Below are 12660 nucleotides of genomic sequence, written 5' to 3'. Positions count from 1 at the left end.
TAGTTTAATACAGAGTCGAAGGTATATTTAAGGGATATTTTTAGCGTTAACCGCATGCAAAGCATATGGATAGAATACGCTAAGTCTAAGTATTCTATACGTATGCTTTGCATGCGGTTCACGCTAAAAATATCCCTTAAATATACCTTCGACTCTGTATTAAACTATGTATAAAATAAGCGTAAGCGTGAAAAGGGTATAAACGTAGCGTGCGCAGAGAATACACGCGGTATATTTGTAGCGTAGTTTTTTTTATTGAGATGTAACTCGCTGTGTTACTATTATAATTTAACCTTTGAATACGCTGATTTTGATCAGGTCTTTTGAATAGATGGACATATAGCAACAATTTAGTATCAATGGAATTATTAAAATACTACTATGTTTAAAGTATAAAGAATTGTCGTCTTCTAGTGCTGTCATTTGAACTGAACGCCAGTTTACAAAGAAAATTATAGCATGTTTGTGATGTATATGCATCGGAGAAAGCATAATGAACGTGTCGTGCTGATGTAACACTTCGGACTTCGATGTCCGATTGGTACTTTGCATCGATTAGTTCAAAGAACAAGATTGAACACATGGACGGAAATCATAATCTAATTCTAATAATTTTGTTCTTATTTTGCAAGTTTCAAAATCCAGTTCTAATAAGCGAAGCAAAAAATTAGATTGAGGTATTGTTTACTATTTGTCGTATTCATTATGGAAGTCTATTTAAATTTTTTTCAAGTGAATAAATAGAAACCACCAATCACCACTGCTACTCGTAATACGTATTCAATTTAAATGAACTGTAGAAAAATGTGTTCAATTTTTTTTAGTATGCGATCCATATTTGTTTGCAGATGTTTTTTCAGATGTTTTCTTATCGATCGCTACGTTTTACCGTACGTATCTTCATTGTTGAGAATAATTGCACACTTTGTCTTGGAGCGCGCACCGAAGTAGACGTGAAGTTTAATTTTCGTCGTGAGAATCGTAATTATATTCGACGCAACAATGAGTTCAAATCAATCATCAATTGACCAAAATGGATTTGGATCTAAAGTAGCTTTAATAACTGGTATTACGGGACAGGTAAAAAATAGGCCATTTTAGCGAGATTAAATTTTCACTTAAATAAATCGCACCAAATTCTGACACCACCACATCATTTTGTTTTCATAGGATGGTTCGTATTTAGCCGAATTCCTGCTGGATAAAGGCTACACTGTGCATGGAATAATCAGAAGATCGAGTTCATTCAACACAGGTCGCATTGAGCACTTGTACGCCGATTCAAAGAGTCATCGTGAGGGAAAAATGAAGCTACATTACGGCGATATGACCGATAGCAGCAGTTTGGTGAAAGTAATTGCAGCAGTGAAACCAGATGAGATATATAACTTGGCTGCGCAAAGTCATGTTCAAGTGTCGTTTCAATTGAGCGAATACACCGCTGAGGTGGATGCTGTTGGAACCTACCGTTTGTTAGATGCGATTCGAACATGTGAACTGGAGAAAAAGGTGAAATTCTATCAGGCCAGTACGTCGGAGCTCTATGGAAAAGTAGTTGAAACACCACAAAGTGAAACCACACCATTTTATCCACGATCACCATATGGTACTATCCGATTCTATCTGATCCCAAAGTTCATTCCTAATCATTTCGTTTTATTTTTCGATTTTAGCTTGTGCAAAAATCTGCGCCTACTGGATTGTAATTAACTACCGTGAAGCATATGACATGTTTACATGCAATGGAATCCTTTTTAATCATGAAAGTCCACGTCGAGGCGAGAATTTTGTAACTCGCAAAATTACGCGGTCGGTAGCCAAAATCCATTTGAATCAATTGGAATGCTTTGAATTGGGAAATTTGGATTCGAAACGTGATTGGGGCCACGCAAAAGACTATGTCGAGGCAATGTGGTTGATGCTACAGCAAAAAGAACCACAGGACTTTGTGGTGGCCACAGGTGAAACGCACACTGTACGTGAATTTGTTGAAGCCTCTTTTGCGGTCATCGGCCGAAAAATTGAATGGTGCGGTGAAGGTGTGAATGAAGTGGGTGTTGAAGCTGGAACGGATATCGTTCGAATTAAGGTTAATCCGAAATACTTCCGTCCCACCGAAGTTGATCTACTGCTCGGAAACCCAGAGAAGGCACAACGTGAACTTGGATGGAAGAGAAAAGTATCGTTTTTGGACCTAGTTGATGATATGGTCACTTCAGATATTAAGCTGATGAGAAACAATCCAAATGCCTAATTCAGAAAATCTGTTTTGAAGCAAATATGTTTGACATATTTGGCCACGTTGTGAACCGTTGACATGGTCTATATCACTTTATCACATATTCATACATTCCGCTATTGTAACCCGATAAAACAATTATGGCGAATTATTTAAATTAACACAAACGCATTTATTTACTTTTTCTTCGATCATATTTGTTTTAACCGTGAATTTGAAGTAAAAAAAGGTTCAATTTGAAAATAAATCTAAATAAAAAACAAACAACGGAATTTATTTGATACACATGAGCTTCATATTCTATTTATAAGAATTGTACTGTTGATGACAAACTGTAACTTTTGAAGAATGAATATTATAATATTATAACATATTTGCACGGAGTTTTGAATGCATGGCGAAATTGTTGTCAATTAAATAAAACGTGCTTTATACTTGAAACTCAACATCTATATACACTTATTTGTGTTGTTCTGTTGTTTCAAAGGATTACTGCATGCGTTTGTCGCAGAAGAAAAACTGATCTTACTTTTTCAAAGCAAGTTCGTATTGAAGAATTTAAACCAGTTATCGGCAAACGCTTTTTACTTCATTATTGAAGCGTATTTGCACTAATTGCAATCATAAATTACCGTGATTTTCCATAGTGCGGAATGCTAGGGGTATTTACTATATCGCATTTGAATCCATGCATTTGCATGAAAAATCTATGTAGTATCGTGAGGCATTTGTCATTATTCAAGTGTGATGTCAACGGAATGTGAAATGCGAAGTATGGCGAATGCATAATGCATTTACAATCGTTTGATATTTATAATTCATATGCGATTTGCAAATGCATTGGTCACATTCGCGAGAGGTAATATCCCCTAGAGGCCTATTTTTTCAAAATTACAAATCATTGTATTGAGACATGTCAAGAGAAATTTCGAAACAAATTGTGAATAGGCAAATAAAACGAATGTGAGTCATATTGGATATGATTGTTGTGATAAAAATCTAAAAACTAATTTCCATTTAAATAGGTGGACTTCAATAAACAATGGAACTTTTTACACGCATCGAACTGTGTTGATATGTAAATCTTGTATAGAATGAATGCTTTTATTTGATTCTGGTAATTTTACTGTTGGTTTTGGCTTGAAATTAAGAAAATGTTGAGGTGAACGTTTGCGTATGGTGATAAATGTTGAAACTTTTCATTGCTTTCATTGTGTTATTCTTTTCATTTACAGCGAACAGGTTGATTTTTAAAAAGATTGCAAAATGCACACGTTTTATCTGAAACGTTGGCTATTCCGAACGATTCCATTGCTCATGATATGCGATTGTTTGTGCTTGTTACTTGAGTAAAAATACTTTTCGGGCGACCAGTTGAGTAAATACGGCGAAGTAAATAAAAATGTTTTCATTTAATATTTGTACAGGTATTTTGAATGATTTTCTTCCAATTAGATTATAATTATTTATGTAGTCTCAAAACAAAAGTACCGCTTGATCATGCAAATTCACAGAATGCAACATTTCATTGGATCGATGTGTTGGTTGTGTTTGTAAAATATGCAAAATTCAAGAACAGATTATCAAATTCAGAGTCAGTTTTTGAAATTGAATTGATGACACCACATTTTTCTTTAATTCAAAGCAGAAACAGCTCTTGAAAAAAACGAAATTCGACAATTTGATAAATTAATTAGTGTAACAAACTAAAATGGTTTGCTCCATTCTTTTGTCGTTTCTCATTTTCCCTGCGTCGATTGCAATTGCAACACAAAATATTTATTACGCAACCGGAGTTACACTTATTTGGATTTGCGTAGTGATTTGGACGGAAGAGATTTGTAAACGATTTAAGCTCCATTCGAAATATTTCTCTGTGTGTGCCCTTTCTGCTGTCATCAGTTTTTGGATTTTACTGCAATATTCTACGCTTCAACAAATTCGGGCAGCAAACACGAAAAAGATTGAACTCTATTTATTCAATGTTAGCATGTTAGCAGGACTACTTTTCTTCTATATGGTAAGTAAATTTTACTATATCAAAATGGATTTGAATTATGGTCATGTATAACACCTATAAAATTAAACACTTTCTTTTACAATTGAAATTTCTGTTCAGAACAAGTGTCGACGTTAAAAGGCAAAGTAATACTGACAGTACTACGAACGATCTTTTTAAGTTTCCATATTTATTTTACTTGAAAGGAAAATCATTTCATGGCTGAGATATGAATTTTATCAATTCTTGAATTTCATGGCACACCCTGATAGCGAATGTATTTTTTTAATCCGACAAAAATTTTAAATTTTCATATTTTTTCTATAATCGCAGGCGTGCAAAGTAAAAGTGATTTCATCTCTCGACTCGAATTTAATTGTAAATTCCAAAATCTACAACTCATTCGATCATCATAAACCATTTTTTTTGCATAATATTGAGTTCTTGGCTATTCCTTGACGATTAATTCCAATATCTAGAATATTTAAGGCGACTCAATGGCGGAACAGTTTCAGTTTCTCTCAAATTTGAAAATCAGACCAATGACAACGTATAAGGATCAATGGCATTTATTGAACATAGCCAAAAAAAAAGTGTTTACACAGTTGTAGACATTCTATTGCTCCAACGTATACTGATAGCAAAGGTATGGTGGCATTGTACGCCGAAAACAAGCACGTAGAAATGGACGACAAATAATATTTACATTGATATCGAATGGGTTATACAAGGTCACTTTCTTCGTATACATATACATGGGAAAGATTTGACATAAGACGCCAAGACGCCTCTACGCGTGGAATGCTCTAAGCTGTCATCGTACACATATTGAACACGAGCATTGTCGTTTACACAATCGCACTCACACAAATGAACGCATCGATAGTGCCCATGCAATATATTTACGATGACCTATTAAGCAATCTTGGGTTATCTAATCAAAATTATAATTTTGTATCAGAATCGGAAGGATTGTAAAAATAATTTTCGTTTTTAAATACAGATTATTGACGTTGCCTTCATTTAAAAAATAAACGTACTTCGTATTCCAGACGCGACGCAAGGCAGCAAAATATGCTGATATTCGCCGCGAACTCGAAAACTCACCCGAATACAGCTTACTGATGACTGATTCGAATAAAGACGAAACCGAAAAGAGCAATACCTCAGAGAACGATCAATCTGATGATCAAACAGAAAACCCATTTCCAAAGTGGCACCAGCGCCACACAAGCATTTGGCTAAACTGTATCATCAACGGACAAAACCTGAAATACTATTTGCTCGGAATCATTTTGACATCATTTGGCCTTCTATCCGGAATCAATTTGTCGGTGACAACAATCTGTCGTAATATTGAAATCTTTCGGATATTCAAAGTCAGCATTCTTGCACCGTACAGTTGCTGTGGCGCTTTCAATCATTTTCAGTAAGTTTTAACATAATTCGCACAGAGTTTTCTTTCATTCGTTTAAAACATTTATATTCGTCATAAACGTATTAATTAAATTTTTTCCATTTTTATTTTCAGATCAGCTACAATTTTCCTGGGCTGTTACCTTGCCAGTGCAATGGCAGTATGCTGTCTATTAACGTTTATCATGGAACTTTATTTACTTCTAAAACATCGTTTCACATCCAAATCTTATTAAGTATCAATTTTAACAGCGCAATTTGTGACAAAGATTGCAATGAACTTTGCGCACATTTTTTTTTCTTCTCCTTAATCTAATTGGATTCAATATAATATTTTAAATAAACTTATTTTAATCTATAATTTAAATCTTAATCGTCTTTATTTCCTGCAATGCGTTCTTTATGGTTGTTATTCCTTATCATTGGTTTAGTCTCTGTCTTCTGAAACATATATTTTTTAATATTCTGGAATGGTGTGTCGAACAACAGAGTGAGAACGGCAGATATCACGATTATGAAAACAATTTCATATATGTTGCCCTGAAATCAAAAAAGGAAATTATTTATGTTATAATTAAATGTGTTGACGTCAATATTGATTCAGAGGGGGCAAAATACCGTTGACGTAATGAAATTGTAATGTCCCGAGTGTCTAGTTGTTCCAACGTTGTAGAAAAATATCGGAAACTGTGTGAGATATACGGCGTACGCAAGACGTGTTGTGATCAAAAACAGCCGGCACGAGAGAAAATTACTGATTATCGCTGAAAAAAAAAAACCGAAATTCATTGAATGGTTCCGATACAAGTGGAATTTTTTACATTGATTGTGTATTTTAATTCAAAATGTGAATCAAAGTATTTCGAATTACTTGAGTGGCCGATGTGTGTTGTGTAGATGATCCAAGCAAAAATTGTGCACCATGACATCGGACTGAATGCAGCATAAATGGCCGCATCATATGGATTGTACTTGTAGTTTATGTTTCCCATCTTTGCCGGTCCAATCAATGCAATCGACAGCATGAGGATACTGATTGACCATCCGTAAAATAATTGGCTCTGAAAACAGTGAAAAAATTTCTTCAATATTGGTTTCAATTTTTTTTTCTCTACTTTGGAATTTTTTTTCCGATTTTCAAAGCGACCAAACGCCTTGTAAAATTCCAAAATTCAAGTATGGCTTTTACTCACTTTAGTCAGACGAACATGTTTGTACATTCGCATTGCATATCCAGTGAAGATGCCAAATATATAAATGGTCGCTCTATGAACGGGCATACTGTACATCAAATCAGCTGTTCGAAACAGTTGCTTTATGCTGCAAATGGAAATTATCAGATTAATAAAAAAAAATCCATTTTGAAAAATTGGTTTCGGTGAAATTCTAACGTATTTTCGATTTTGAAACACAGATTGGAAGAAAGAAAAACAAAACTCACGAAGCGCCAAAGTAAACGTAATTCGACAGTTGATGTGCAATGGTTACATAAAATCTAGCGCCAGTACTGAATACAGCCAACGAAAGTAAACCGATTGATCCCATTTTTGGCCATTTCCATAGAATTAGGATCAAAATTGGTGAAAGTACAAAAAGTTGGGTGTCGATACCCAGATGATGTGTGTGAGTTAAGCACATTTTTTCGAATCCAAAGTAATTATGCACAAAAAGGAAGTTTCTCCACCAATTTTGTTTGCAAATATCAGCATGTTGGTTGACCACAAGATTCCATTGTGGCCCGGCTCCAAGTTCGGGTAGAATGAATGTGCAGAATAGAATGAGAGCGCCAAGTGTTGGAACAATGCGCATAAATCGGCTAATGTACTCCTGTCCAATGCGAGGTGACTGATTGTTCTTCAAACGGCCAATGATCGCGTATGATGTCAATAAACCGCTTAGCATGATAAACGCATCCGTGTAAATGGCAGCTGCTCTTGCAATTACCGATAAATATTCGCCAATATCCTAGCATTTTTATGTCATTTTAGAAGAAACCAAAAATGGTTCATAATTGGATCAATCTTTCAATTAGCATTTTGAATGTTTGAATGAATGTGATGTTTTTATGAATTAAACGCCCTTCATTACTGTAGAAACATAGGCAACATGAAACACTCACCTCAATCATTTGCGTTCGGTTCACGTACGGATTGTAAAAATTTGCCATGGACTTATGTGAAATCAACAAAAGTGCTGCATTAATAAATCGAATGCCGTGAATTGTAGTCACATCGCTTGGATTTCGATCCAAGTTGAAAAGTGCTTTAGAATTCTTCCACAGGGAAAACGACACCAATAGCTCGTCTAATAAAAGTGAGTTTCAAATTATGTATTAAAAATTAGAGTGAAAATTGTGAAAACACATTTACTTGGTTTGGTGAAGCAAAGGTCGATTACAGTCGAAACCGCGGCTATTGCTACTATGGATGCAAAGAAAATGCTAAAAAGAGGAGAAAATGTCTTTAAGTTCAATAGACAGAAATAAATTCGTCGGAAATCATGATAATTACACGGTGAGCTTAGTGTTTTGGCTCCAAACGTTGTCTTTTTTCACTTGACACATTCTATTCTCAACGCGAAGTTGGTATTCAATCGCTGTACCGCTGACAAAATCTTTCAAGTATTCATTCACGGAATTCTCGACGTCTACGTTTGTGCATGTTGAAGGGACACACAGCGCATATTGTATGATTGAAAGACGTGGTACACGATGACCAGGCTGCAAATGATAAAAATAAAACATTTAAAAATGCAAACAAAAAATTCGTTATCTGCGGAAAAGAAACGTTTACAACAATTTAACATAATTTATAGCCAATGAGTCAATTTAAAATGACTGAAATAATAATTGTAGATACAATATTTACAGTTTTAATATTAAAAAATACTGTTCAAAAATTCGCATTCCCATTCAGTTAAAATGAACGGAGAAAATAAAAAAAAAAATTTGTCAGAAGTGCAAAACGCAATGACGTCTTGTTTTTTGTAATTCCAAGTTTTGTTATTCGCTGAAACGTCAAACAACGTTAGCCCAAATACATTTTCGAGCTCATCAAACACATTTTTCCGTTCGCAAACATGAAATCCAATAACATCTTGACGAGAAAAAAATCGGATAAAGACGGAGTTTTCTATTTTTTTTTTCTTCAATATTATGCACAGCCAAATTCTATTCAGTTAAAAATTTATTCGTTATAAAAAACTAAATTGAAACGTGCAATTGAATCATTACCCAGGAATTTCTTCCAAAACAAATGATTCGCGCTCAACTCTTTTTCTTGAATTCGCCGTCTGATAAGACTGCATATGTGATACGGTGCTATTTGAAGTTTCTTATTATGCTCATTTTAGTTTCAAATGGTAAATGACTCAATTTCATTGATCACGTCAACATTTTTCAAAAGACGATTGAACAATGATTGTTTGATAAGTAACATTTTTATTTCATGATATGATGAAATGCATTTATTTGAGATAAATGATGAAAGTTTATTACTATGTTTCCGGTGACTGATTGAATCATCATCAGTTGTATATGCCACCAATTAAAATGATTCGTTATATCTTGATATCGTATTGGAATGAAATTCTAATGCCCCAAATTTTTGGACGAAAGTCGCATTTTCAATGGATAAATAGTCAAAATTCCTATTTATTAATAAATGCGCGACTATAAAATGGTAAAAGAAAATGGTAATTGAATTTAAATAAAAACATTGCTTGGAAAAAGAAAAAAAAATATTTTGTCAGAAGTGGGATTTGAACCCACGCCTACAGATGTAGACCAGAAGACTCATTCTACATGAGCAAGACGATAAATCTTGAGTCTGGCGCCTTAGACCGCTCGGCCATCCTGACAGTTGAATGTTAGACGTTTAATTGCGCAGTTGTGCGTTTGCGAAGTCACTCAAATGCATATCAAATAGACAGCCGAAGCACGTGGAGCAATAACAACAATGTTAGATAGTTTCAAGCATGCCTTCAGTTCGTGTATAAAAATGTCACTCATTTTGTAGCGCGAGTCTATTTTTACATCGAATCGTATTCGATTTGAGTGGTTTTGGTGATGAATGAGAGCACTGAATAAAAAACTTCGAATTAATTTTAAAATCACATCACATAGTTTCAATCTCAATTGAATTAATGTTATGTTCACTTTAGCCATCACTCAATTGCGAAAACAACTCACCAGACGAAAGTAAAATAGCCACAACATGGCCTTTTTTGAGTGGAGTTTATTTGAAAATTTTAAGCGACGAAAAAACATTTGAACTTGACCATAATTGGATTTAAAACAAACAAACAAAAAAACATGTTGTGTGTTATACTTACGTCATCAAAGTCGTTCACAAATGCATCGTGCGAATGCAGCAGTTTGCGAATTTTTCCCATCTTTGGCAAATAGTCGGGCACGGTCATTTGGACGTAGGTCAAGCAATATTTGCCGGTAAACTCGTTGTTCGGCGCCTTCACATTCAAGCACTCGTCAAAATCGCCCAGCTGATTGATATTCCCGCTTAAGACGCCCGATGGAATTTTTGCAGATGCATCGTGCACTGTGGATGATCAAGAAGAACATTTTTTATTTGCTTCTTTTTCTCTCGCGAATTTCAATCAAAAATCACTTCAATTTTTAAATGTTAAACACTCATAAACCTCAATTTAGTCGTTCTCTTTTTTTTAACCACTGTTTTTTGTTGACCTTCTGCACATTGAAACCAGCGAGTAGATTGTATCAAATCTTGTTTTCAAATTGCGTGTTCTAACCCAAAAGCAGCAACGAAAGTGCATTTTTGCTGATATATTTAAAAGAAACAACAACTCTAATTACTTTTGTATGCCCACAATTCTAAGCGGCTCAGTGCATCGAGAAACTGTCGAGTGTGAATTTTGCATGCAGCCGACGTATTGTGGCTACGTGACGGATCGAACGCAGGAGTCAGTCGTGACATTTTGCTGGCGATGTTTTCTAGAAAAACTGCAACGAAACAAAAGGAATCAAATGGTTATTTATCACTTAAAATGCAACCAACATCACGGAGAATCCATTTTTATCATCGCCAATAGAGCGGCATACCCATTCATTCTTATTCAACTAAAGGAAACGGCCATTAACTGAATAGCTAATAGAATGCTGTTTGAATCAAGCACACAGATCGTTGATCGATTTATCATGTGACAATGTATTTAAATCACAATCAAAATGCATTTTGGTCATCGTTCGGTTTTTAATTAGAAAATTTGAAGAAAAAAAAATCCGATAATTTATACCAATTTCTTTGAATGCTGTCGAATAAATTCGCAGCGATTGCACATAAAATGCAGTGATTTATGTGCTTAGCATTCATCAATCGAATAAAATGGCAATTGAATATCAAGTTGGTGTTACAAAGTTGCTATTGATTTATATAAGTCATAATTGTTTCATAATTTTCATGTCTGGGTGCTACGAATCCTTGTGAAATTCATATCGATTGGCCATTTTTTTGGTTGACATTCAGTTCCTTATCAACGCAGTGTTTTTTTTGGTCAAGTACGTACAATTTTTCGGCACATTTTCGGCATTTATCTTGAGGAAGGTGCGAATTTGCCATTTATTACGTAGACAACAACAAACGAATCAGTTTTAAAAAAAAAATACGTTATATTCAGAACGGCGATTTGCATTGATTCGATCATGCGGCAATTAATTAGATATTTGTGTCATGTCCATTGTTTCAAACTTTAGTCGCGCGCATTGAAAGCATAAGTCGTGTACAATTGCCAATAAACGAATCGCGTGATTGATATTCCGTTGAAATATTTTGGCCATCGTGATAGTGGCTCACTACTGAAAGCGATCAAAACCGTCGTACAGTAGCTAGACAACACAACCGCGACTGTTTATCGAAAATTCTGTTCCGATTAAAAATTCGCTGAATGGATGAAAAGCTGATGTGACGAAACAAAACGATTGACTCATTGTTTCATATTTGATGATTGCGTAATATTCCATTTATGCACCGCAAACGACGGAGTCTCTGTTGTATATGTGACACACAGAAATTGAAGTGTAATAGAAAATCGAAAGTGCATATAATTGGGTGAGTTGATTATCACACTTGGCTGTTTTGCACAACACCAAAATCTAATGCGAACGCGGAAATCAAGCGCTTAGCTGAATAAATTGGCATAAATGTATGCCGATGAAATATTTTCCGAAAATTATCACAATTTGTTTACAACCATCTTTTTTTTGCGCACTAAATTTGACTATTGTCGCGATCAAAGTATTCTGTTTATTGAATTTAATCGCCTCAATTTGCCATTTATTAGGCGATGAACTCTGATGGAACGCATGCTGCGCGCAATTAGTGGTGTTAAAATTACCATTTTCCTGAATATCTGTTTGCTCAAGCATAATTTGCTTTTCGACGAGACCAAGATCTTTTAGAGCAACCGATTTCAGACTTTTTTGATTGGATGAATTAGTATTCACACTTGACACATTTTGCTGTGTTCGACGAAAGGAAAAATTTTCACAATTTCCAACATCACGTTCACACGTTGCCAAATCCACCGAACTGTCTGCTCGATACACCGATATCAGGCACAATAAAATAACACTAATCATAACGTATAGCTTCATCTTTGAAAAATTAACAATTTTCATTCACATAAAAGTTGCATATCTTTTTTTTTCGTTGATTTTTCACACGAATTTTTATTTTTATTTTCTTCGATATCAAGGGATTTTTTACAGAATTTTTTAAAGTTTCTTTCGATTTTCGTGATTAGTTCACTGTATGAATCAAAAATTAAAGAAATCACGAGTGCAAAGCAGATCGACCAACAATGAAGACGTTAGATTCACGAATGCGATCTAAAGCGTTGTTTGTTCGTAAAGAAAGACACCACCCCACTTGTGCGCTGGGATCTGTTATGATCGTGCGCGCACTCGGAGAGGCATTGTCATCGAATCGTTTTCATATTATTATGTGATTTACATAATTTTGTTGACAATTTG

General features: G+C 34.8%; 3 protein-coding genes and 1 non-coding gene across 4 annotated transcripts; 2 read left to right on the top strand and 2 right to left on the bottom strand.

Annotated features, from left to right (window-relative positions):
- The first annotated feature begins 914 nt into the window (after positions 1 to 914).
- LOC129569046 (GDP-mannose 4,6 dehydratase-like) lies at positions 915 to 2675 on the top strand. Its single transcript, XM_055447441.1, has 3 exons — positions 915 to 1080; positions 1171 to 1606; positions 1674 to 2675. The coding sequence occupies exons 1-3, from the start codon at positions 1003 to 1005 to the stop codon at positions 2252 to 2254; spliced, it is 1095 nt and encodes a 364-aa protein (XP_055303416.1). The 5' UTR covers positions 915 to 1002; the 3' UTR covers positions 2255 to 2675.
- A 1030-nt stretch (positions 2676 to 3705) lies between these two features.
- Positions 3706 to 5909, top strand: LOC129569043 (uncharacterized). Its single transcript, XM_055447439.1, has 3 exons — positions 3706 to 4259; positions 5291 to 5667; positions 5770 to 5909. The coding sequence occupies exons 1-3, from the start codon at positions 3951 to 3953 to the stop codon at positions 5888 to 5890; spliced, it is 807 nt and encodes a 268-aa protein (XP_055303414.1). The 5' UTR covers positions 3706 to 3950; the 3' UTR covers positions 5891 to 5909.
- Positions 5727 to 12549, bottom strand: LOC129569042 (O-acyltransferase like protein). The gene is made up of 11 exons (XM_055447438.1): positions 12024 to 12549; positions 10486 to 10632; positions 9987 to 10210; positions 8165 to 8373; positions 8024 to 8094; positions 7774 to 7958; positions 7096 to 7619; positions 6848 to 6974; positions 6526 to 6715; positions 6273 to 6418; positions 5727 to 6194 (listed from the first exon to the last, which is right to left on the bottom strand). Exons 1-11 carry the CDS (start codon positions 12304 to 12306, stop codon positions 6024 to 6026), a joined length of 2277 nt encoding a protein of 758 aa, XP_055303413.1. The 5' UTR covers positions 12307 to 12549; the 3' UTR covers positions 5727 to 6023.
- Trnal-caa (transfer RNA leucine (anticodon CAA)) lies at positions 9399 to 9512 on the bottom strand. Its single transcript has 2 exons — positions 9475 to 9512; positions 9399 to 9444 (listed from the first exon to the last, which is right to left on the bottom strand). It is a non-coding gene; the product is annotated as a tRNA-Leu (tRNA).
- Positions 12550 to 12660: the final 111 nt, after the last annotated feature.

The sequence above is a fragment of the Sitodiplosis mosellana genome, unplaced genomic scaffold (assembly GCF_009176505.1).
Source record: "Sitodiplosis mosellana isolate CC-2019 unplaced genomic scaffold, AAFC_SMos_1.0 Smas_scaffold_30, whole genome shotgun sequence".
NCBI classification, from domain to species: Eukaryota; Metazoa; Arthropoda; class Insecta; order Diptera; family Cecidomyiidae; genus Sitodiplosis; species Sitodiplosis mosellana.
Note: the sequence above shows the minus strand (reverse complement) of the source record. Positions and strands in the feature narration are given on the sequence as shown.

Excerpts from the sequence above, each read along its gene's own strand:
- LOC129569046 (XM_055447441.1), top strand. The coding sequence starts at position 1,003 with ATGAGTTCAAATCAATCATCAATTGACCAAAATGGATTTGGATCTAAA. Across the intron at positions 1,081-1,170 it reads TAACTGGTATTACGGGACAG|GATGGTTCGTATTTAGCCGA; the intron begins GTAAAAAATAGG and ends TTGTTTTCATAG. Across the intron at positions 1,607-1,673 it reads TTATCCACGATCACCATATG|CTTGTGCAAAAATCTGCGCC; the intron begins GTACTATCCGAT and ends TTTCGATTTTAG.
- LOC129569043 (XM_055447439.1), top strand. The coding sequence starts at position 3,951 with ATGGTTTGCTCCATTCTTTTGTCGTTTCTCATTTTCCCTGCGTCGATT. Across the intron at positions 4,260-5,290 it reads GACTACTTTTCTTCTATATG|ACGCGACGCAAGGCAGCAAA; the intron begins GTAAGTAAATTT and ends TTCGTATTCCAG. Across the intron at positions 5,668-5,769 it reads GGCGCTTTCAATCATTTTCA|ATCAGCTACAATTTTCCTGG; the intron begins GTAAGTTTTAAC and ends TTTTATTTTCAG.
- LOC129569042 (XM_055447438.1), bottom strand. The coding sequence starts at position 12,306 with ATGAAAATTGTTAATTTTTCAAAGATGAAGCTATACGTTATGATTAGT. Across the intron at positions 7,959-8,023 it reads CCTTTGCTTCACCAAACCAA|ACGAGCTATTGGTGTCGTTT; the intron begins GTAAATGTGTTT and ends CACTTTTATTAG. Across the intron at positions 6,975-7,095 it reads TACGTTTACTTTGGCGCTTC|CATAAAGCAACTGTTTCGAA; the intron begins GTGAGTTTTGTT and ends TTCCATTTGCAG.